The 23,344-nt window shown below is 34.0% G+C and overlaps 6 protein-coding genes across 10 annotated transcripts in view; 2 read left to right on the top strand and 4 right to left on the bottom strand.

The window, feature by feature from the left end:
• Positions 1-606: 606 nt before the first annotated feature.
• Positions 607-7,479, bottom strand: LOC108735883 (LIM domain kinase 1). The gene is made up of 12 exons (XM_018468095.2): positions 7,304-7,479; positions 6,795-6,900; positions 5,130-5,244; positions 4,932-5,062; positions 4,676-4,846; positions 3,802-3,934; positions 3,318-3,736; positions 3,035-3,263; positions 2,715-2,972; positions 2,428-2,658; positions 2,141-2,295; positions 607-2,064 (listed from the first exon to the last, which is right to left on the bottom strand). The coding sequence occupies exons 1-12, from the start codon at positions 7,323-7,325 to the stop codon at positions 681-683; spliced, it is 3,354 nt and encodes a 1,117-aa protein (XP_018323597.1). The 5' UTR covers positions 7,326-7,479; the 3' UTR covers positions 607-680.
• Positions 7,480-8,586: 1,107 nt separating this feature from the next.
• Positions 8,587-11,216, bottom strand: LOC108735886. Of its 2 annotated transcripts, XM_018468099.1 has the most exons (6): positions 11,104-11,216; positions 10,942-11,047; positions 10,492-10,885; positions 10,357-10,447; positions 9,470-9,656; positions 8,587-8,786 (listed from the first exon to the last, which is right to left on the bottom strand). In XM_018468099.1, the coding sequence occupies exons 4-6, from the start codon at positions 10,387-10,389 to the stop codon at positions 8,752-8,754; spliced, it is 255 nt and encodes an 84-aa protein (XP_018323601.1). In that variant the 5' UTR covers positions 10,390-10,447; positions 10,492-10,885; positions 10,942-11,047; positions 11,104-11,216; the 3' UTR covers positions 8,587-8,751. The 2 variants fall into 2 exon arrangements, with proteins under 2 accessions (XP_018323601.1, XP_018323600.1); XM_018468098.1 differs by having other exon boundaries at positions 8,587-9,656; positions 10,357-10,885.
• Positions 11,217-11,669: 453 nt separating this feature from the next.
• LOC108735885 (prostatic acid phosphatase) lies at positions 11,670-14,166 on the top strand. Its single transcript, XM_018468097.1, has 3 exons — positions 11,670-12,148; positions 12,214-12,312; positions 12,926-14,166. Exons 1-3 carry the CDS (start codon positions 12,029-12,031, stop codon positions 14,066-14,068), a joined length of 1,362 nt encoding a protein of 453 aa, XP_018323599.1. The 5' UTR covers positions 11,670-12,028; the 3' UTR covers positions 14,069-14,166.
• Positions 14,167-14,573: 407 nt separating this feature from the next.
• On the bottom strand, positions 14,574-16,761 carry LOC108735823 (DNA cross-link repair 1 protein-like). 4 transcript variants are annotated; one of them, XM_025975191.1, is made up of 3 exons: positions 16,478-16,761; positions 14,815-15,285; positions 14,574-14,752 (listed from the first exon to the last, which is right to left on the bottom strand). In XM_025975191.1, exons 1-3 carry the CDS (start codon positions 16,503-16,505, stop codon positions 14,715-14,717), a joined length of 537 nt encoding a protein of 178 aa, XP_025830976.1. In that variant the 5' UTR covers positions 16,506-16,761; the 3' UTR covers positions 14,574-14,714. The 4 variants fall into 4 exon arrangements, with proteins under 4 accessions (XP_025830976.1, XP_025830979.1, XP_018323493.1 ...); XM_025975194.1 differs by having other exon boundaries at positions 14,815-15,282; XM_018467991.2 differs by lacking the exon at positions 16,478-16,761 and adding an exon at positions 15,906-16,170 and having other exon boundaries at positions 14,815-15,282.
• Positions 16,762-20,637: 3,876 nt separating this feature from the next.
• LOC108735805 (protein takeout) lies at positions 20,638-22,930 on the top strand. Its single transcript, XM_018467961.2, has 5 exons — positions 20,638-20,697; positions 21,047-21,158; positions 21,213-21,360; positions 21,742-21,875; positions 22,253-22,930. The coding sequence occupies exons 1-5, from the start codon at positions 20,638-20,640 to the stop codon at positions 22,552-22,554; spliced, it is 756 nt and encodes a 251-aa protein (XP_018323463.2). The 3' UTR covers positions 22,555-22,930.
• The window catches only part of LOC112904643 (serine/threonine-protein kinase 16), a 1,380-nt gene continuing 781 nt past the window's right edge, over positions 22,746-23,344 (bottom strand). Inside the window, exons 2-4 of the mRNA XM_025975226.1 lie at positions 23,316-23,328; positions 23,126-23,260; positions 22,746-23,053 (exon numbers count right to left, since the gene is read on the bottom strand). Of these exons, the coding sequence (XP_025831011.1) occupies positions 22,937-23,053; positions 23,126-23,260; positions 23,316-23,328 (265 nt within the window). The 3' untranslated portion in view covers positions 22,746-22,936. The remainder of the gene's footprint in view (positions 23,054-23,125; positions 23,261-23,315; positions 23,329-23,344) is intronic.

Genomic DNA, 23,344 nt, shown 5'->3' with positions numbered 1-23,344 from the left:
TATTCTTGTCGATATTTTCTAAAAATAGTTACATTCGTTTAAGACACTTGTTAAAGTTTACTAATTCTTTCCAATTCGCTAAGAGATTCAATTTTTGTAATTTAATTTTTTTAGAAAACGATATTGTAAGTAAATCATTTTTAAATATCCAAAATAAAATTTGTAGAAAAAAAATAAGTGCACATATTTTTTTTTTAATTATTTGACCGAAAAATCTATGCATTTTTGACACCTAAATAAATAAAATTATAATTTGAAGAACATAAATTTTTGTTCATAAATTTTTGGCTAATGCAAAAAAATTATAATTATATTTTCTTTGCGATTCAAAGAATATTAAGTACGCTAAACGGTCTATTTACAATAAATATTTATTTGTCTTTATATAGTCTGTATGTATAGTCACCTAGATAGAAGCACCCTAACAGTTGCAAAAATTCGAGGCAATATTTTGATTCGAAAAATTACAATGAGAATTGCGTTATTATAAATAAAAAAATAAATGACATTCTTCAAAGAAAAGTATCGAATTGAGAATTTTCGAAACAAAAACGAAAAAACAAAATTGCTTTTCTGTTTGTCATTTGGCAAAGAAAATGTCGTTGGTACGAAAAAAAAAACGAAATTGTTTTTGCGTTTGTCATTTGACAATTCTTACCTTTTGTTAATTATCTAACTAATTAAAGTGCGGTAAATTCAACGGGACTACAACTTCTAGTAGGCTCGGTTTTTTCCATCCTGGGACTCCCTACCACTTTCATGGAACTCCGTCCAAACGTCTGTCTTCCATCGAAGAATAATTCTTTGTTATCCCTTCTGTTCAAGGTGTTGATTATGTTGCGCACGAGGCTGGGCGATCGTCCTGGACAGTTATCGTCTATGCGACGCCTGAAAAGTCCCGGGCTTCCAAAGATTCTCCTTTGCTCTTCTAAACTGCTTGAAGAAGGCCTGAAGGTTTCCGGGTTTTTACAGGCAATTTCAAGTGTTCGTTTAGACGAGGACCATTCCGGGGAGATGCTGAAAAATCGTTTGTTTTCGCCATTGTTAGACCTCGATGGTGTTGGACTAGTGACAGGTTTGGTGAAGACGTTTCTACTTGTACCATTCAAGGAGTTTAAGTTAACCGACTTTTTTGCTTGTTCTTGGACTAAATTGGAACTCTTTGGAATGACTGGCTGTGACACTTGGTCCTTTCTATGAGAATGGAATGGTGCAGGAATTTCGGTTTTGGGTTTGTAGGAAACCGTTTCTGGTGGACTCTTTTCACTTGGTTCGTAAGGTTTTATGCTTATCAGGGGTTTAGGTTTGAAATTGCTTACGAACTTCTGCGTGACATCCGACGGAGTGACATGCTTTAAATTCATACTTTGTATACTGAGACTTGTGGTAGGTTTTTCCGGGGTTTTTGTCGTTTTCCCTTGTTCTCTGAGGACCTGCTTCCTGGTTAATTTACGGGCATGCGTCCTGCAAGGGGTCGTGTCATTTTCTAACAGATTTTTCGTTGCCAGAAGGGGCAAAAGTCTTTTGGTTACGTCAAAGGTCCATTCGGCTTGTTCCTTGCTCTGTTGAGGTTTTTTGGTTAAGTTTTCTGAACATGGCACTTTTTCCAAGACCTTAACTTCGAGTCCTTTGGTACCAAAATTCTCGCAACTTTTGGCTCCGTCGCCTCTGTTCAAGTCCTTCATATCCTTGCTGCAATTTTCGCAACTTTTGCTCATATTCCCGGTTCCTGGCGCTTTCAGTATCGATTTTGTACCGTTGCTACGTAACAGGTTGTCGGAACTGGAAACCTTGATGATGGGTTTCAGGTTTTCCGCGCTGAGGACTATTTTGGTGTCGTCGTCGTCTTTGTGACTGAGGTTTAGCTTGTCTTCGCATATGGGCAGGAGCACGGGGCTCCTGTGACCTGATGCTAGACCTTCGGGAGTCGTGCTACCGGACGAACTCGAACTCTGACCCCTGTAGTGGTCTATGTCGAAGACCAGATCGGCCGGCAGGGGCATACCGACGGATAAATGCATGGACAGCGACTCCAACCACACTTCCGTTACGTCGAATGGCGGTCTACAGAGAGACATTTATTATAAAAATCGATATTATTGATTGGCCAGTTGGTTGGCTGTTTGAGAAATTTACTTGCCTCTTGTCTGGATTCAGATCTGTGCAGAGGAATGCGATTTTATAAAAGGGTTCGGGACACGTGGAGCAAAATTTTTCTTTGAAAGCCGCTTGGTTCAAGCCAAAGTCGTTGGATCTCGGGAGATAATCGGGATCTGCCTGGACCCTCCCGATTATCTTCAAAAAGCGGACATAACAGGAAGATTAGTAGGACAAAAAAACAACACACACATACACACACACACACGTAGGCACCCGCTTGATATTATTACTACTGCAGCGAATGACAAAGAATTTTTGAAGACTCACCTCGCAAAGGACAATTCCAAAGCTGAAAATGTCAACCTTTTCGTCGTATTTGTTCCCTTTCATCATTTCCGGGGCCATCCAGTAGGGATTTCCCACCACGGTGTATCTCTTCTTCCTCTCTTGCTTCTTTCCTCCGTGGGTCCCGCCTTTTGGTGAATTTTTACGTACACTTCCGGTGTCATGGGACACGATCCGCGCTAAACCAAAGTCAGCCACTATCACCGTTTTATCCTAACAACAAAAACTGTGACGAACGATCGATAGTATTGATTTTCGACATAAATTACCTCTCTAACTAAACAATTGTGAGAATTGAGATCTCTGTGGATGATGTTCATCGAATGGAGGTAAGCCATGCCGGCAGCGATGTCTTTTGCAAAAGAAACTCTTTGTTCCCAAGGGATAGGCTGGGATAAGTCGTGTATTAATTCCCTCAGGGTGCCCCCAGCGATATATTCCGTGACCAAATGGAGCCTCCTTTCTTTGTACAGAACTCCGATAAATCTTAGGACGTTGGTATGATGAAGACTCCTGAGGACGGCCACCTTCAAGCAAACGAAACGTTGAAAAACAAATGCTGTTTTTTTTGTACATTTGTATATAGTACTTCTTTAAGAAAATTTTTTTGGGCTTCTTCGTCGACCCTGTAAAGTTCCTTGAGGACCATAACTTCGGAGGTGTCTTTTGTTGTGACCTTGTACACCTGACCGAAAAAACCTTGACCCAAAAGCTCGCCTTTTACCAAGTCCGAAGCCCTGAAGACCCTCTGCTGAGGACGAGGTTCCAGGAACGAATGGGCTCTCGACAAATCGTTACAACGTTTCGAATTTGTAAGACTGAAGAAGAATAAATTAATGGATATAAAATGTATGCATATACGAGGTACTTACTCGTCTAAAAGTCTACTCATTGAAGAACTTCTCTCTTTGTCTAAAGATTGTCTAGTTTCTAGTTCGTTATTCTTTTTTCTCAGCTGTCTTGATCTTGTGCCGCTCATATAGCCTTCATCTTTTCTTTTGAAAAGTCTGTCTTTGTTTGATTTTGGTTTATTGAAGTGTTCGTCTGTTTTTGGATCATTTACTCTGTTGTCTTTGCTATCAGGTAAAATTGTGGCATTTTCTATTAAGTCGTCGTTACTTTTTGATATTTCGCGGTCGCTTTGTGGCAAGTGGGGTTCAGGTACGGATTGTTCAATTTTTGTTGGAATGTTGGTATCACTTTGGGTAGTCGATAGGGGTAGGGACAATTTGGGCTTTGCCAACGACAGTTTCCGGCGTGACACCGCTTCTGGGTCATGCTCTATCGTTAGCTGAAGAAAACAATTAAAATAATTATAATTTCTTTTTTAAATTAAGAGACAACAAATTGTCGTACCTGTAAAACTGTATCGGAATATTTCAATAAATTCTCTACGTTTTCCAAAGACGTTGCTTTGACTGGAATTCCATTTATTTCTAAAATTCTGTCACCTATGTGCAGTGACATCAGATCATTGTTCATGTCAAGCCTATCAATAAAATGAAAAAGAAAAACAATTGACATCTGAAGTTTTCCGAAGTAAAATAGAATTCTTAATTTTCTTTTGTTTTTTTGTAAAGCTTTTCTTTTGTTTCTACTCTTTTTTTTTTTCGTAAATAGTAAAAACTTTTTGTTTTCTTTTTAATTAATACTTTGTCATCTGTTCTTGCTTCAATCATTACTATCAGTCAATAAAATAAATTAGCAAATCAAGAATCTGACAATAAAATTAGAAACCATCAGTGATTTATATTGTGTAATTTGCCTTTGAAATTAATTGACGAAAGTTAATTATTGTAATTATAAAAATTGCATCTCTTTCGACTATTAACCTTAGATTTGACCATGAAATACATAAGCTGTGGAAAATAAACACGTAGCAATTTGAAACTGCTTATATTTGGACCAAAAGAGCCAAAATTAATAGATGTCCTAGGCTTNCATAAAGCAATGTTATAATATTGATAATTTAATAAATATTGCAAAATAATGTAATAATGTAAATAAAATTAAAAAGTGTGAAGGTGAATGTAGGAATTTTCTCTAACTCGAACAAAACTAGTTGGTTTTTATTAAAGAGATTCGAGTTAGAGAAGTTTAAAAATAGTAATTATTATTTAATTAGTAAACATTAGAAAAAGTAATAAGTTTTAGATTCGTTTTTGTTTTTGCGTAGTGCGTAGGTATCGAATATATTGAAATAAATCGTAGGTTAGGTTCTGGTACATACTCTGAAATTGTTAAACGTTGACTATTTCCATTAACCGGGTTAGAAACTAGTTTTATGCCCTTTTGTCCGCCAGGTATCTCAACCAGTCGGATTGAATGGGGTTTTCGACCCCCGAATGGGTTCCCTGCAGTCTTTTCGAGGGGTTGCATTTGTCTTTTGTAACACTGGCCACTGGATTCATCAGAAACAAATTTTTAAAAATTTTCCTTATCGTTAATTAATAAGTAAATCAATATTAATTATTGATTGAACATACCAGTAGAGTTTAGATCTTTCAACAAGGGCGTAAGAGTCGCCATCTCCTATAAAGGCACCGCAGGACCCGCAACAAAAACATTCGGGATGAAATTTGTGTTCTCCTGCAACCATTACGGGGCCTGTTATTATCTGAAATTAATGTTTAATAATTTATTTTAAAAAAATACTCGGCTAACACGGCAATTATTCCAAATACCTCACTGCAGTGTTGGCAGGACTCTCCGTATCTCGCCCAGTAGTCCTCCTTACAAAAAAGGAGACCATCTTTCTCGAAATACCAATTTGATAATGATGTATCACATGCTGAACACCTTAAATTATTTTATATTACATAGACTTAAGACTCACCTCGCAAAGGACAATTCCAAAGCTGAAAATGTCAACCTTTTCGTCGTATTTGTTCCCTTTCATCATTTCCGGGGCCATCCAGTAGGGATTTCCCACCACGGTGTATCTCTTCTTCCTCTCTTGCTTCTTTCCTCCGTGGGTCCCGCCTTTCGGTGAATTTTTACGTACACTTCCGGTATCATGGGACACGATCCGCGCTAAACCAAAGTCAGCCACTATCACCGTTTTATCCTAACAACAAAAACTGTGACGAACGATCGATAGTATTGATTTTCGACATAAATTACCTCTCTAACTAAACAATTGTGAGAATTGAGATCTCTGTGGATGATGTTCATCGAATGGAGGTAAGCCATGCCGGCAGCGATGTCTTTTGCAAAAGAAACTCTTTGTTCCCAAGGGATAGGCTGGGATAAGTCGTGTATTAATTCCCTCAGGGTGCCCCCAGCGATATATTCCGTGACCAAATGGAGCCTCCTTTCTTTGTACAGAACTCCGATAAATCTTAGGACGTTGGTATGATGAAGACTCCTGAGGACGGCCACCTTCAAGCAAACGAAACGTTGAAAAACAAATGCTGTTTTTTTTGTACATTTGTATATAGTACTTCTTTAAGAAAATTCTTNGGCACTTAATAATAGATAATAACATCAATCATTTAAGCTTATTTCTGACAATTTGTTTTAGAATTTTAAATAAAGAAACAAATTACAAAAAAAGCAAGATTTAGAGTTACCCTGAGAAGGCATAGAACATATATCGATTTGTAATTCGAAATTTTGACTTGTAACTCGTAATTTCGACTTGCAACCTGAAATTTCGATTTGTAAATCGAAATTTTAACTTGTATCACGAAATCTTTATTGAGTTGCAGCCTAACCTATCGTAATCTATCGTAACTTAAGGTAATTTTAAGAATGGTCTTGATTACGTCAACACTTTCTACCAATCTCTAATAAATTCGATTACATTAGGATTACATGGTTATAGTAGGTAAAGTCAACACAAGCGAAATCCAAACCGAACTCAACCTAAAGTAACTAAATCACAGAGATACCTAACAGTTGTCATAACATTGATAGGCAATTCAATATACTACGTTGAAACATTGAGTTTGAACTCGAAGTTTCAAGGTGCAAGTCAAAATTTCTAGTCGTCGATCGAAATTTCGAGTTGCAAGTCGAAATTTCAAAAAAAAAAAATGATCGCTCCTACTATGCTTTCGTAGCATGATGTTAACAATAATCCCTCTGTATTTTTTGTGTGCAGCGCCATCAGGGTGCGATTGAGTAAGTAGTAACAAACATAACACCCTCTTAACTTGAAATATGATTATTATTATTGCGTACGTAATAATTAAGGGCCTATCTATACCACATTTTTTGTTTTAATATGTAATTTTAAAACAAAAAAGAATCTGGATTTGGGCAAAGACAGTCGCTCAACGATTTAAATTCTCCTAATGTAACACTCGGTAACAAATTAATAAATAACGTTCTGATGACTAACTCACCTAAAGCATTCGAGGTGCCATTCGTTTCCGACAGCAGAGATAACTTCTTCATCGTCAATAACGTTCAAGCAACCTGCACAAACAGCTTCTAAAGAATTATCTTCATCTGAAACAATTTACGATGACGTTATTATTAAGGAGGCATATTTGATATCGGTGGCCAATAGTCAAAATACACAAACCAATTTGTTTGTTACAATGTCTAACACGATGTTTGTTATTTTATTGCTACGATTATTATTATTATTATTATTATTATCGTTGCCTTTGAAAAAACAATAAACGTTACATTCTTAATTGCTTGTATTTACGTATAAAAAACAAAAACATTTAAACAGTTTTTGTTCATTTATTTTCTACATGTGTGCCTTCTGGATTATTAAATGTTCAATTTGCCAGTGTTATCTGGTTGTAGTTTTACCATTAGTTGTACCGTTATCACTGTTATTCGAAGGAAGAGCGAGTCGAGTTTTTTGGAATTAGGTCGATGCGAACAGAATGTTTCTTACCTTTTTCTGGTTGTTTCTGCATTTTTATCCTTAATCAAAATTAAACTGGCACCATGATAACTGCTTGTAAACATCGAAAATGGACCTGTTATAACACTTGACCACTGGTTTCAACCCACAGTTTTTACTTTCTACAACGAACTCGAACACTCGAAGTAATACGTGATATTTTGGTTGCCTAAAACCCAATTCCTGCTTCGATATTGACATACAGGGTGCTCGAAAAATTAGTTAGTACATGAGTGCTAATAATATCCCTCACAATATCAGATAATGATCATGTCAGACAATCTAAGTACATACTTCGTTTGTGTTGTCTTTTCTACCTTAATTTTTTGATCGTATCCTAACTGCTTTTTCTAAATGCAATATCGATTATTGGGATCCGTCAAATGGGCATACACTATCTGGTGGCAATATTTATAACTCGAATGAGGGAAAAATTTACATAGGAACTGTTTATTAACACGTTAAAAAAGTAAAATTTTTTTTGATGGAGTCGACGAAGTTTTCTTCTAAAGTTAAATCAAATAAAAAGTTAATATGTTCAGTAAAAAGCTGCAATAGCACTTCAGACATAGATCTTCACTCTTCACCTATATTAACTACTTTCCAATAAAAACTAACCGTTTTATATATGTAAAAAATATATTCGGAAAATTAGAGAAAAAAGTAAACTAATAGAAGCTTGGATGAAAGCAGTAGGTATCAAAGAAGTGAATTCCGGAATTTGTTTGTTTGTAAAAAGTAGGCAGTAAACTTGACGGAATTTGAAGGCTAGCTTTCGGATTTGTTATTTCCGAATTTTATAATGTGATTGGCATTAAAAACACGCTCACCTTTAACGAAATTTCCTTTCCGAGGCTTTGTGTCAGCCTAATCACATATTGTGTCAATATTTATCATTTTATCGTAATTTAAAAACTTGGAAATTGCACGGTACACTATAGGAACTACGATAAATTTTCCCTAATCGGCGCCATGTTTTTAGGCTCCTCCCATTTGACGGATCCCAATAATCGTAAAAATTTGAGTTGGTATCTAAGTAGGTAACTGTCTGATATTTCCGAAGAAAATTAATAGAAATTTGTTACGAACGTAGAATTAGCAAAGCAAAATTAGTATTAGTAAGCAATAATAAATAATTAAAAGAAGGAAATGATTAATTATTATTAATACTTATATATTTCTATTTTACAGTACTAAGTTCACAGATCTTTTAGAATATCATTTTACATGTAACAGATGAATACTGAGTATAAATAATAATTTATTGATTTACTTATTACAATAAATTCTATACAAAGGGTTTTCCACGTGTACATTGCTTATAAAATAATGATTATTAAAAAATACAGTATTATTAGGTGTGTGTGGAAATATCTCCTACTTTTACGTCTATGAATTAACAACAGTGAGTAAAAGAAGTAGGACTTATAAAACAGCCCCTAATCATAAGTATGTGTGCTTTTTTTGCAATAACCTAAAACCAAAATCAGGAGTCAGTATCTACGAATTGGGATTTTCAATCGATTTCTAATTTATTTAGATAGACACATCTATTAATCTACATGAGCAAAAGACAGTGTGGGTCTTCAACTTTTCAGTTTCGAACCAAGTATCCCATTTTAAATTAATTTTGCGTGCGCAGACACATTAGATCCAGTCTTTGTGGTAGTTTGTCATCAGTCTTTTCCGTAATATTTCGTAATTATAACATGTCCTTACACACAATAATAAAAGCGCGATGGTGCGACACAGAGTAGGAATGATGTTTTTGTTGACCTGCGGTGCCAAAAAACGTCTCTCACCTGTCCGTTTTGCGATGGTAAATGGGATACGTGATTCCGTTCGTGTTAGCGATCAAAGTAACAATGATAATAACAATAGCGAATATCGGAAAAACAAAAACTACATAAAAACAGGCGACGCATGACTTAGTAATAGACAAGTATTGTGGTCGCCTTAAGGGATAAGCTTATGGTCAGTCCCCATGGTGTATCATTTTCGGGGACAAAGCCGAATTACTGTTATCGCTAGCGTTACGATGAGGGGTGACATGAGGAGGCACACTCAAATGTTTCTGAGGCACATTCATTAGCAATCTCTGTTTAAGCAACGAAAACTTTGTTTGCATAAGCCGACGCTGTACTTGCAGGGACGTACTTAACTGTTTCTGTAAGTCCTGGACCTCCGAGATCTCTTTCCGCAGATTTTGGTAGTCGTTTTTCACGTCGTGTACCGACTGCAGAAGCTTGTTCACTTCGATCTTTGTCCCTTCTCGGCAGATCTCTTTTTGAACGTTGCCAACTTTTGTCGCTATGCTGCCCAACGTTTCGTCGGTCTCTTTAACCTAAAAATAACATACTTTTTGTCTCCTTTCTATCCAAGTTTTTATGAGTCTTCAATCCCTCGCCTACCCCCTCCCCCCTTCCCAAATTGACACCCTATAAACACACTAACACATTTGTACAAGTCTAATCTTTGCAATGACTCGGATCAGTTCCAATTCATTGACTCAAATTTCTCTGACTCGAATTTTTCGGTACGTCGAGATTCAAATTTCTATTAATTTCATCGTCATCTAAGATTCTAAGGTTTATTAATGGTAGACTTAACAACAACCATTCGAGACAAAAATTAAAAGCAAATCAATCTGAATTTGTTCAGACAATATATTTTTCTAAATTACCAATATTCCAACGTTTCGCCGTCCGATTAGGGACTTCTTTAGACGTAACTGTATTCGTTATTCAAGTTGAGTACGTTAAAATATTGCGAATTCAGAAAAATGTATTACTCGAAGAAATTTAGCTTGATTTGTTTTCAATATATTTCATCAGCGAAAAATGGTTATTACAAATTAAAAAAATTGTCGGTAAAGCAATAATTGTCTAACTTAAACGTAAATATGAAGATTGAGGATATAGATTGTACATATAGTAGTTTATAATTTCAAATACACAGATTTGAAAGTGTTACAGGGAAAAGTTAGGGATGACATTTTTTAAAAGGTCATGCATCTAGTGTGTATACACAACTAACATACTAACTTGTTCTTCTAACTTTTTCACAGTATTTTCCATTATTATATCTTCATTTATTCGATCTTGTGATCCCTGGAAGAGAAACCTAAAATCAATACTTAACCAGGAATTGTTAGGACATGTTTGTTCTACCAGGCTTACCTACATCCGGGAAGTAAAATTTACTTCCTCTTATTAATCGAACGGAAATTTTTGTTTTAAATACTTTTGTTGCCACCGACGATAAAAAAAAATAAAAAACAACATATTTAGGTAGGTAGATTTGTAAAAATTACAACTGTTATCAGTAATTATACATAAACAGGGTGATCGCAAACAATTAATATATTTATTTAGTTATCGTCATCATTGTATTCGGTGGTAGTGTCGGGAGAAACATTTGGGGTAGTTTCTTCTCTGGTGTCTTCGGAAGTTGTTGTTACGACAGGGGTGGTACTGCTGCTGCTGCTGGTGGTGGTAGAAATAGAAGAAGTTGCTGCCATCTTTGGTGTTCTATCATCACCACTATCAGTAGATACACTTGCGGGGGTTGAAGCTTTAATTAATTTAATTAGATTTAATTGAATTTTGAAAAGTTTTATTGTGTTTTACGTGTGGGATAGTTGGTGGTAGTTCTTCTTCTGTAGTATATCCAAAAACAAGATTTTTTAGGGACAATCTCCTCGCAAAATGCGGTGGTAATAAATAACATAGTTATCTTAAACAAAAAGAAATATTTTTTTTAATGGATATGAATGCAGATATTATACTTACCGCGAAGACTAGTATTTTTTTTGAGTTCATTTTACTGTGATAGAAACTAAGCTTTTACTGATTTTTTAATAGCATTTTTAATTCATTTGTAGATGATGCGTTTTTTTTATCTTGAATCTGTAATTACACATAATTTTATAATTTTTTTGTAATGATAAGTATCAGATAGGATATAGGTAGTTAAAAATAGATACACAATGTATCTGGTTGAGTCTCAAAAACTGTTTATTAACCAATTATAGGCAGGTACTATTATCCATACAATCGAAACTATCAGACTGTTTTACTTTTGGATTGAAGTTATACATTTTGCTTTCTAAAAATTCACGTCCCCATGATTAGGAATGAAAATTTGTTTAATTGTCTGTAATATATTGTATTATATAATCTTATATAAAATATATAAGAAGTATCAAAATCATTTTGCAGACTCTTATTTAATTTAAAACCAGCGAAACGTAAAATTTAAATTGCATTAGATAATTTTTCTTTTTTTAAAAATCGTGGATGTACTTTTTTATTGTTATACCTATATGTAAATACTTGCCTTGGGTTTACTTCCTTTGTACACCCTGTATGCATATTTCTTGATGTTCTCCAAGTTAAAGTAGTAACGGTAACAACTCGAAAGGTTGGTATTAAATAACTAAGGAGAAAGTAAAAGTTGGTATCCACGTTGGTAGTCACTTAGATGCTAGATACGCTTGTGTTAAACATTCAATTTATTGTTATTATTACAACAACTGTTTGTCACCTATTTAGTCATTTTTGATTAGGTTTACCTGTAGATTTAATGATTACTTTAGATAGATAGATAAATTACTCGCAAGATTCTTTTTTCGCCTTTCACAGGCCTCAGTAACATAGAATTTCATTTTCCAATACCATAAATGTGAAAAACTAACAACAACATTGTTTTAAAACCATGTCCAGGCTGTGTAAAATAGTTACCCTGTCTCTATTTATTGTTTTTTCTACCACTCTTGTTAAATGTGAGACTGACTTTAATGCAACAGGTGTAAGCGAACTTGTAGGTGTTATTGTGGTGAGTTTTTTTTTTACTTTATTTATTGCTATTTCGGCTTAGGCGGGGGGTGTTTTTTTTTTTAGATATTTAGACACGGCGACAGGACCCCTGTACAGCCGTACCCGAATGACCCGTACAAAAACGAATCGTTATGGCCCGTGGGGTTTGGCCAGTTGACATCTGTAAGAATAATTTATTTTAATGATTGTTATTAGATAAATAAGTTGATTTATTATGACACGTGGATGTCAGCGTGAAAGGTGAAATGTAGACAGTGGCGGCGCATGGGATTGGGAATGTGGGGGCACAGTGAGTGGATTGAAATAAAAAAATATTGTTAACCTTATATTAGCTTACTTGTTAAGAGAGTGAAAATTCACTTTGTAATTGAAAGCCAATTTTTATTAATTTTCACGTAGTGAATTAATTATAATCCACTACAGATTATCACAGATTAGTGAGGAAAAATAGAAAAAATTCTTCAAAATGTTTTATTGTTTATGCGTTATGATTATATATTGTCGTTATCATTGCTGTCACCTCTTGTAGCTCGAGTTCGATTCTCGGCGAAGGCTTGACTGCAACTACATTTTTTTCTTATTAATTTGAGCTAATCTATAACGGGTAGAAGTTAATTCACTTTATTGTACCTATTGAAATTAACCCTTACAAAGTGTTTCACAGTTAATATTGAGTTTTAATTATAAAGTAAAAATCTATTTTAATGCGTCATTTTAACATATTTTTTTTGTCTTGACTTTTCGACACTGAATTTAGTTTTCCTTTCACATAAAGGTTGGTAAAAGGAGACAGTTGCGGTTAGGTCAGTGGTTGAGGTCGCGGTATGACGGGTTCCTTCCCGACAAATATTCCGAGAAAGACATCTACGTCAGGTCGACGGACGTCGACAGGACGCTGATGTCGGCCGAGGCGAATCTGGCTGGTCTGTACCCGCCTTCCGGCGATCAGGTCTGGGACCAAGGGTTGCAATGGCAACCCATCCCCGTTCACACCATTCCCGAGAAAGAAGACTACGTCCTTTCAGGTAAAAAGCCCTGCGTTAAATACAACAGGCTCCTGAGGGATCTCCTGAAGTCACCGGATTTCGTTAACATTAACAGGAAAAATCACGATCTCTACGCCTACTTGACTCGTTATTCGGGATCACTGGTTAACAGTTTAGAGACATTAGAGAGTTTGTATAACACCCTGTTTATCGAGACCATTTTTAATTTTACTTTGCCCAATTGGACCGTGCCAGTTTATCCTAAAAAAATGAGACCGTTCGCAGAGTTGAGTTTTGCCACTCTTTCGTTCACCGAGGATCTGGCCAGACTAAAAACAGGACCTTTGATAACGGAAATGGTAAATCATTTTAAAGAACGCATTTCTTACTTGGAAAGGCCAGAGGAGAATAATAACGAAATTAAAAATACGAGTGTAAGTTCTAACGGACATTTTGAAAAAATCGAACAACCGGAAGTGAAGTCCCGAAAGTTTTGGATTTATTCTGCTCACGACATAACAATCGCGAACGTTTTGCAAAGTCTAAAGCTTTTTCAATACCACTGTCCGCCATACGCGAGTACAATATTGATCGAATTAAGATCGCTTAAAAGCGAGTATTTCGTGAATATTTTTTACAAAAATTCTACTGTTCCTCAACAAATGAAATTAAAGGACTGCGAATTCAATTGTCCTTTCGATAAATTCCTGAAGATCGTCGAGCCACTTGTTATCGATGCCCAAACGTGGCAGAACGAGTGTAATACAGAGGATTACGATTTCGAACCTTTGACTATCGTCGTTTTAATTGGACTGATTTGTTTTATTTTTTTGTCCTTATTTGCCCTGAAAGTTTGTGTGGGGTCCTTGACCGACAAGAAAGAGCACACCAAAGGTTATCCTTACTGGAGACTGGCGAATGAAGAAGTTTGATTTTATTGACGGTGCCTCTTGTCTTTTGTTTTGGTACTCAATGTAAAAAAAAAGACTATAAATCTTGACGAATAAAAGGAAACTGTTGTTTGTTTTTATTCTTTTTTTTATTCCTAAACAAACTTGATAATCCGCAATTGTTTTTGGTAAAGTTGAAGATCATTATAAACTAGCTGAGCCTATGTAAACTTATAATATGTTGATATTAATTGTAACTTGGCTTAGCTCTTGGTGAAACATTTTTCAAAATAATTCATGAAATAACAGCACTTGGTTTTGTTTCACTATTATTATTTTTATAGTGAAACAAAGCCAAGTGCTGTTATTTCATGAATTGCTATAATATGTAATATGCAACCAACCGTACACTCGGACAAACACATTTAGACTCGCTTGCTTTTTTCCAACTGTTTATTTCCAAATGGAATAAGCATGTGGAAATGAATGATTTTTAATCACTAGGTACTTTATTAAAATAAGTAAAATAATCAATAAAATTATTAAATGCGATAAAATCTTAAGTAGACCTTTATTATTATTAATAATAAATACGTATAATACGTTATCAGCAGTACTTACTTAATAAAATAAATAAAATGACCCTGTCAAATTAAATTCATTAGTTAAATTTACATTTTTAATTGATTTATTTTCCGCATGGTACTCTAGATATGATTCGAACGTCTGCAACAAAAAACAAAATAAAAAAAAAAGTTTTTCGATGCTTGTTTAGTATGTCTACATACTTTTGCCACACCTTTGGGCACACCGCAGTTTTCCTTCGTTGTGATATGTTTTTTGATCATCCCCACAAACAGGGTCGTACTGGCTCGTACTCAAGCAATTTTGTTCGCATATTTTTCTAGCATTTTCGGAAACCTGACTTCCGGGTCGATTGGGTGTTGTATTGGGGACGTTTCCCATAAATTGGCGGCCCTCATTTTCATTATTGGTATTGGTGTTAGTTTGTTGTTGAAATGGGTAATTTTGATTGTTGTTGTTGTCGTCACTGGGAAAGACGAAGTCAGAAGAATCTTTTTCAAAATTAATCGATCTACTGGCTTGAGCAGGTACAAAAGGCTTTGAATTTCGCTCTGAATCGTCGAAAATTATGTTTGAAAGTTCGCCATTCGCGGCAGCCAGAGGGCGACTCTGCCAGACGAATCCTGCGCCATTTTGTTGATCACTTTTTCTAGGCAGATTCAGTAAAAATGCTACTAAAAACACAAAGGTGGAGACGTAGGGATTAAAAATAGTATTTATATTTATATGATTGTTTTGGTTTTACTATCTAATTATTGTTTTATTCTTAGTATAATTTTTTTAAAAATTGCTCTTAATTTTTTGGGTAATTTCAATTACTATAAGGTTCAAAACAAAGCCCGTAGATTTCGCTGATTATTTGTTTGTTTATTACGTCTTCTTTTGTTTGTAACCTACAATTTAAATGTGTTTCTCCTGATAAATAATTGGTATTAANTTCATACAACACTAGTACGAGGCACCCCTATGATACGAACATTTCTAAATTCTAATATTATTATTGTTATTAATTTTTTAACGACTAATTCTCCATTCGTTTCTTTAGCACATGTATGCAAGGTTTGATTAAATTTGCAAGTACAATTAGATGCGTCACAAATGAATCAATTATATGAGAAAACTTATTATTATTTCTAGCAGGTGTATTGCAATATAAGAAAAAACAACAAATTTATTACTTATGCAAAGAGTGTGGTATATTTTACCATGGTTTAGTAGTAATTTTATTTTTTCTTATTATCTTCACCACAAACGTATAAATACGAAGCTAAGCTAATATACAAAATGCACTTACAAATAATTTGGCTTTGGAGGTGTAACATATTCTTTAGTAAGTATTTTTAAAAAAAGCACTGCAGAATGATTTCAACTTGTACATGAACTAACTGTACAAGAACTTGTTTTAAACAACTGATCTTGTTGCGGATACTGTTGAATGGTAATTAGTTTTAGTTGTATTAGATGTGGGGATTTCCTTCTGTTTTAATTTAATTAGGTATATTTTTTATTTAAACTGAAGTTACTTGATTCATTCTATTACTTACTCCATATCGCGATATTTAAGTGCTTAAGTGTAAAGTTTTCTGATTCAAATTTTAATTTTGTTTCTATTTCATTTGTTTCTAATTTCAATTAACATAATATGTATCAATTTTTAACAAAGGACTATCGTAATGTGTTCATTTTTGTTGTTACGTATTTTTCATAGATTCACTTTTTAATTTTGATTCAAATTTTAATTTTGTTTCTATNATGCAAAGAGTGTGGTATATTTTACCATGGTTTAGTAGTAATTTTATTTTTTCTTATTATCTTCACCACAAACGTATAAATACGAAGCTAAGCTAATATACAAAATGCACTTACAAATAATTTGGCTTTGGAGGTGTAACATATTCTTTAGTAAGTATTTTTAAAAAAAGCACTGCAGAATGATTTCAACTTGTACATGAACTAACTGTACAAGAACTTGTTTTAAACAACTGATCTTGTTGCGGATACTGTTGAATGGTAATTAGTTTTAGTTGTATTAGATGTGGGGATTTCCTTCTGTTTTAATTTAATTAGGTATATTTTTTATTTAAACTGAAGTTACTTGATTCATTCTATTACTTACTCCATATCGCGATATTTAAGTGCTTAAGTGTAAAGTTTTCTGATTCAAATTTTAATTTTGTTTCTATTTCATTTGTTTCTAATTTGAATTAATATAATATGTATCAACTTTTAACAAAAGACTGTCGTAATGTGTCCCTTTTTTTGTTGTTACGTATTTTTGAGAGAGATCCACTTTTTAATTTTGATGCAAATTTTAAATTTCTTTTACTGTATTTATTTCTAATTTCGATTAACATTAATTACTTGAGTAATATATATACTATTCACTGTTGTATTACGGGTTACATAACTTGATCTCCATAAACCGTAATAATATGAATAAAATTACTCTTCCAAGAAAAAATAAACCTACAAAAACCTTTTTTTCGGTTAACCAATGTTCGAGTTAGTGTTTTCTTATCCATAAAAAATTAATTACCTACCATTAATCCACTGTTTATGTAATAAAAGTTCATAATACTTTCTACAAATTCTAATTCTTCGTAAAACGTATTACAATAATAAAAAATTGAATTAATTCCCCATGTATAGAATGGTTAACTAATTGCAAATTAAATAGATGTTTAAAATTGATAATAATTACACCAAAAAATGCGTGAAATAATAAATTAACCGTATATTAGTTGGTGTTTAAAGGTGTAAATTACTAAAATGTTTTTAAAGATGAACGTTTATTTTATTTCAAACTTACTCGGTTTGTGGTGATAATAATTATTAATTAGCCATATTTAATTTAACCTCAGGTAATTACGATTAACGTACTGACGTTAAATGAGATAAGAGAAAATTCAATTTTAATATACCTCCCCAGACGTCATTTACTGGATAATTTATAATAGATTTTTGTTAAAGTTAAACAGGGATTAAGTTTAATTACCTTATTCCAATGAAATAAATTAGAAACACTCTAAAATCGATACAAATATTAATAGTTTCGCCTTTATTCATTCTTTTAGTCAGCATTTTCTTTTGTTTTTTTGTAAAGCTTTTCTTTTGTTTCTACTCTTTTTTTTTTTCGTAAATAGTAAAAACTTTTTGTTTTCTTTTTAATTAATACTTTGTCATCTGTTCTTGCTTCAATTATTACTATCAGTCAATAAAATAAATTAGCAAATCAAGAATCTGACAATAAAATTAGAAACCATCAGTGATTTATATTGTGTAATTTGAATTGAAAATGAATTTGAAATTAATTGACGAAAGTTAATTATTGTAATTATAAAAATTGCATCTCTTTCGACTATTAACCTTAGATTTGACCATGAAATACATATGCTGTGGAAAATAAACATGTAGCAATTTGAAACTGCTTATATTTGGACCAAAGGGGCGAAAATTAATAAATGCCGTAGGCTTATATTAAAAATTACTTTTATACAAGGGTCTTTCTAAATGTTTTCGAAAAACTAAGACAATATAGAGGGTGTCTTGATTTTGAGTGGCTATTTCCTTATTGAATGTATGGGGTATATTTGTAAACTATGAAATGAAGGTTTTTTAAATCTTTTTTTTTGCATTTCTTCCTGTTCGTGAGTTCAAATTAAATAGTATACAACATCAAGGTTGCCGTTGTACATTTCTTTAAAGGAAGTTTTCTTTCTCAATAAATTATTAATAGGTAATTACGAAGTTTTAATTTATGCAATGGGAAAAATTCCATTTGTTTGACCTCATTATCATTAAAGAAAAACAAGATTATACCTACGATATTTTGCAAAAATTAATATTATTGATCACCCTGTATATTGTNACTTTTTATTTTCTTTGTAATTATTATCTAATTGTAAATGTTACTGTATTTAATGTATCAGAATTTTTAATCTTGTAAATAAAGGATTAAAGAATGAAAGCTAATAGTTTTTGACAGATATTTACACCGATATTTTCCCCGTGTGAGACCGGGGTTTTAGAATAGTCTCACCGCCAAGTCTCAGCGTGTCGTAGGAGGCGACAAAACGAGACAAATTCCGTGCTTTCGGTGAATAAAGCTCTCAGATATTTTTGACAGATACTTACACCGATATATTCCCCGTGTGAGATCGGGGTTTTAGAATAGTCTCACCGTTAAGTCTTAGTCTGTCATAGGAGGCGACAAAACGAGGCAATTTCCTAGGTTTCGGTAAATAAAGGTCTTAGATGTTTTTGACAGATACTTACACCGATATATTCCCCGTCTGAGATTGGAGTTTTAGAATAGTCTCACCGCTAAGTCTTAGCGTGTCATAGGAAGCGACAAAACGAGACAAATTTCAAGCTTTCGGTGAATAAAGGTCTCAGATATTTTTGACAGATACTTACACCGATATATTCCCCGTGTGAGACCGGGGTTTTAGAATAGTCTCACCGTTAAGTCTTAGTCTGTCATAGGAAGCGACAAAACGAGACAAATTTCAAGCTTTCGGTGAATAAAGGTCTCAGATATTTTTGACAGATACTTACACCGATATATTCCCCGTGTGAGACCGGGGTTTTAGAATAGTCTCACCGCTCGGTCTCAGCGTGTCGTAGGAGGCGACAAGACGAGGCAATTTCCGAGCTTTGGGTGAATAAAGCTGTCAGATACTTTTGACAGATACTTACACCGATACTGTGGTGACGTATGAGACCGGGGTTGTAGAATAGTCTCACAGCTAAGTCTTAGCCTGTCATAGAGGGCGACAAAACGAGGCAATTTCCTATGTTTCGGTGAATAAACGTCTTAAATGTTTTTGACAGATACTTATACCAATATATTCCCCGTGTGAGACTGGAGTTTTAGAATAGTCTCACCGCTAAGTCTTAGCGTGTCATAGGAAGCGATAAAACGAGGCAAATTCCAAGCTTTCAGTGAATAAAGCTCTCAGATATTTTGACAGATATTTACACCGATATATTCCCCGTGTGAGACCGGGGTTTTAGAATAGTCTCACCGCCAAGTCTCAGCGTGTCGTAGGAGGCGACAAAACGAGGAAAATTCCAAGCTTTCGGTGAATAAAGCTTTCAGGTCTGGTTAGGTTAATTAGTCGTTGCTATTTCAGTGAAATGCCATTATTTATTCATCTGTGTCATATTCCTGTAGAAAATAAAATGTCTTTCTAGATTCTTTCGAATTCTTTGAAGAAGATATAGATAACTTAACGTACAGCGCTTTTATGTGAACAAATAATGCAACATGCAGGTAAATAAGCGAAGATGAAAGAGAAACGACGCTTAAGCTGTTGTCGGAGATGGAATTGGATTACCTGCACGCCCTGTACAGGTACGTGAATTTTTGCGACGGTTTTTCCAAGAAGTTGGAGATGTAATTGTAGCTAAGGAAGAAGCGACTTTTAATTTTGCTGGTAAAGGCCGAGGAGAATGAAATATAAAATCTACTTTCTGCCCGGAGCTAAATGGAATAAAATATTCCCTTTTGAGTGCACCGCGACGTCGCGTCGGTAGACGTCGTCCCGGCATCAGGCGGCGCTTTTTTGAATAGGACGAAGATTGTTAATCCCGTTGTAAAGCTTTCATTTTTAAAACGACAGCGACTGTTCCAATTTAACGTTCGCTGTCAGGTCGTAATACGTTCATTTTTTTTCATTTCGAGTTTATTTTTTTTTTTTTAATCTTTGACACGACGTCGTTTTTCTCTTAATTAACTTATTCATAACCGAAGGTAGATTGTTTTGTCTTATAATCAAAGAAACCAGCGCAAAAATTACTCCTGTTAGCTTTTAAATCCAAATTAATCAGCCGTATGTGGAATTTTTGAAATTTACTTAGTATTTTCAACCTGTAACAGTAGTTACAGGGGTGTATTTAGTCATATTAGCAAATTTTTATTACCTACGGTTCTAAGGTACTGTCAGGCTTTAGTTCAAAACATTATTGTAAGAGGACACTGTTAAATCTATAGTAGTTTTCGTTCACTTAGAGAAAGGTACACTATGCTGATTATTCGAGGCGCCGGAGACTTCCGGTTGGCCTTCGATCGGAAACATCTGACGGTAAACAACCGGTTATATTACTAACGGGGTCCCGCATCGTCCACGCTGTACCTTTCTCTAAGTGAACTAACTATACGCCTAATCATTGTGACCAGCATTCAAAATTGGAAATATCAGAGAAATCTATAAGGCATCTACATACGTTTGTTGTATTTGGCACCTTAGTGTACCAATTAAAGACAACCGTGCTTCTATTCATAATTAAAATGGTAACTTTGGTCCAGTTATATGCATCTACATGTTACAAATTTGTGCTGTTCTCGATTCAATAGTTAATTGCGTTATTATAGTGAATCTAGTTAAGGTAACAACTCGACAAGTCAACTGCTAGTAGTAGTAGTGGTAGTAGTNTATAATATCATTTTTAGCAAGTTCATTCTCGAAATGCAAAAGAAATGACCCAAAATTAAACGAATGTCTACAAGTGAATGTCATTGATGCTATTAAACAATTGGCAAATGGTACTATACCTAATATTTAGTTGTCTTTTTTTAATAATAAAAGTGTCATTTTAGGAAATTCTGAATTAGGGTTACCGTCTTTAGAACCTTTGCGAATACCTCAGATGAATTTTGGCGAAAGTTCAGGACCGGTGTCCATAAAACAGGATTTGAAAAATATTGAGTTACATGGCCTTACGAATTCAAAAATTCTGAAATATGTGTAAGCAAATATTTTTTATTTAATTTGTTTAAAACTGACAAAACTTTTCATAATTGTGGCTTACCTTGTAACTTAAGGTAAAATATTTCAAAAAATTAAGGTCAACAAAGAAAACTTCTCATAAATAATAAGTCGTAGGTACCTACGCAATGTAATTGATGTGCAATTGTTTATTTATAACGTTTTGATGTTCCATTGTTTAAAATTGCGTTTGTTTTATAAAATACTAATATTAAGCATTCTTCATATGTGAACGGGTCTAACAAGTAGACAAGGCGTACAAGGTTTGAATGACAAAAACATGTAAAATAATTTAAATCAAATTACTTTTTTATGTCGTCCGCTTCACTTTACATATTTTTGTAATTTAATTTGTTTTAGCGCAACTTTAGACAAATATCAACTGTATACGGAATCGGTATCGCCAGAATTGAGATTAGAGGCCGATTATGTGGCCAGTGGCAGGGTTCTCGTTTTACCCATACAAGGGAAAGGACGTTGTAATTTTACAATGTGTACGTTAAATAATAGACTTACGTATATTTGTTTTATTTCAAACTTTCTTCGCTCTCTGTTTGCGCAAGTCGTTTGTACCACCTACGATTTTTTCAAGTTAAATTGTTACGTCATTGTAAGTTTTTCTATTTACACATACAATTATTAATTTATGTGAATGCAACTGCAATTTTCGCAGTTAAAGTCCCTTTCACTCTATACAAGGTACGTACAATAAGTTATTGTACTAAGAAACAAGAGGCGACAAACGATTAAATTCATTTGTTTATTTTTGACAAACGAAGAGAAATAAAATTTATGTGCATACGAGGGATTTTCAAAAAGTTGTGGTACAATATCGTTTGGCTATTGTGCATACTAACGCATTTTGTTTCAGATAACGTAAAAACGGTGCACACGTTACATGGGGAGCCGATTCAGAAGAAAGGAAAGGATTATATGAGATTAAAAGAGTACAAAATTGAATTATATCCCGAACTTGTGAAATTTCACTTCGACAATTTGTTTAACGGCGACGAACGACTGGGCAACGAATTGAACAAAGTCCTGAATGAAAATTGGGAGCAAGTTTTTGGGGACTTAAAAAGCGGCTACGAACAATCTTTTGGATTGGTTTTGAGGGAGATAGCGAATCGTTTGTTCACTAAGGTTCCTTTGAAAGATATATTTGTAGATTAAAACGAACACAAGCTTTAACATTTTTAGATAATAAGTAGATCCATTTTACTATTTTTTATATGTACCTATAATGTAAAAAAGTTTTTGTATATTATTATTTTATAAAAAGAAAAGAGAAAAAATTAATATTACGTATACAAAACGCCTTTTTTTATTTTTGTAATAGGCGCAGAATAAATAGGCAAAGGGGATTAAATAAAAAATAATTTATTTTTCGTCATCGCACAATATTAACAACATTAGGTATAAAATATTTTATAAGTGGTATGTCTTACAAATGTGTCAATTGACGTAGTTTGTTACAAAAAAAAGAGACAAACGGAATCCCTTTTTTTTGGTTTCGATTGTTTATCAACAATACACTTAGTAAGCCGCTTTTGTTTTAGACTTTATTTTCGACTTGATTGATTACATCATCCAATTTTTCGATGACCGCGTGTATGTAAGGGCGTTCGTTATAATCTATCTTCAGCATAAACAAAATTAAGTTGTGAATGTTCTAAAAATTATAAGAAAAAAAAATAATGCAAGGGGGTAGGCGTTTTTATTAACTATTAATAAAATTAATTACCTCGGGATATGGGGATCCTTCCGGGAATGAGACGGTACCAGAAAGGACCGCCAGTGCCACCGAGTCCCCCCTTTCGTAAACAATATCGTAGGGGGACTTAAAATAGCACATGGCGTACAAAAGGCACCCTAAACTCTAAAACAAAAAAAAAAATAAATAAATAAAATAATTGTGACAATTCATTAAGTACCCAAATATCAGTCCTTTAACCATTCCCCA

The sequence above is a fragment of the Agrilus planipennis genome, unplaced genomic scaffold, assembly GCF_000699045.2.
Source record: "Agrilus planipennis isolate EAB-ADULT unplaced genomic scaffold, Apla_2.0 scaffold69, whole genome shotgun sequence".
Lineage (NCBI taxonomy): Eukaryota > Metazoa > Arthropoda > Insecta > Coleoptera > Buprestidae > Agrilus > Agrilus planipennis.
The sequence above is the reverse complement of the archived record's forward strand: the minus strand, read 5'-3'. Positions and strand labels throughout refer to the sequence as shown.

Excerpts from the sequence above, each read along its gene's own strand:
- LOC108735885 (XM_018468097.1), top strand. The coding sequence starts at position 12,029 with ATGTCCAGGCTGTGTAAAATAGTTACCCTGTCTCTATTTATTGTTTTT. Across the intron at positions 12,149-12,213 it reads AACTTGTAGGTGTTATTGTG|ATATTTAGACACGGCGACAG; the intron begins GTGAGTTTTTTT and ends TTTTTTTTTTAG. Across the intron at positions 12,313-12,925 it reads GGTTTGGCCAGTTGACATCT|GTTGGTAAAAGGAGACAGTT; the intron begins GTAAGAATAATT and ends TTTCACATAAAG.
- LOC108735883 (XM_018468095.2), bottom strand. The coding sequence starts at position 7,325 with ATGCAGAAACAACCAGAAAAAG. Across the intron at positions 2,973-3,034 it reads AAAAAAATTTTCTTAAAGAA|GTGGCCGTCCTCAGGAGTCT; the intron begins GTACTATATACA and ends GTTTGCTTGAAG. Across the intron at positions 2,296-2,427 it reads TTGGAATTGTCCTTTGCGAG|ATAATCGGGAGGGTCCAGGC; the intron begins GTGAGTCTTCAA and ends CGCTTTTTGAAG.
- LOC108735886 (XM_018468098.1), bottom strand. The coding sequence starts at position 10,389 with ATGGAAAATACTGTGAAAAAGTTAGAAGAACAA. Across the intron at positions 9,657-10,356 it reads TGAAAAAGTTAGAAGAACAA|GTTAAAGAGACCGACGAAAC; the intron begins GTTAGTATGTTA and ends TGTTATTTTTAG.
- LOC108735823 (XM_025975191.1), bottom strand. The coding sequence starts at position 16,505 with ATGTTACACCTCCAAAGCCAAATTATTT. Across the intron at positions 15,286-16,477 it reads CCTCCAAAGCCAAATTATTT|TAGCATTTTTACTGAATCTG; the intron begins GTAAGTGCATTT and ends TTGTGTTTTTAG. Across the intron at positions 14,753-14,814 it reads TGCCCAAAGGTGTGGCAAAA|ACGTTCGAATCATATCTAGA; the intron begins GTATGTAGACAT and ends TTTTTGTTGCAG.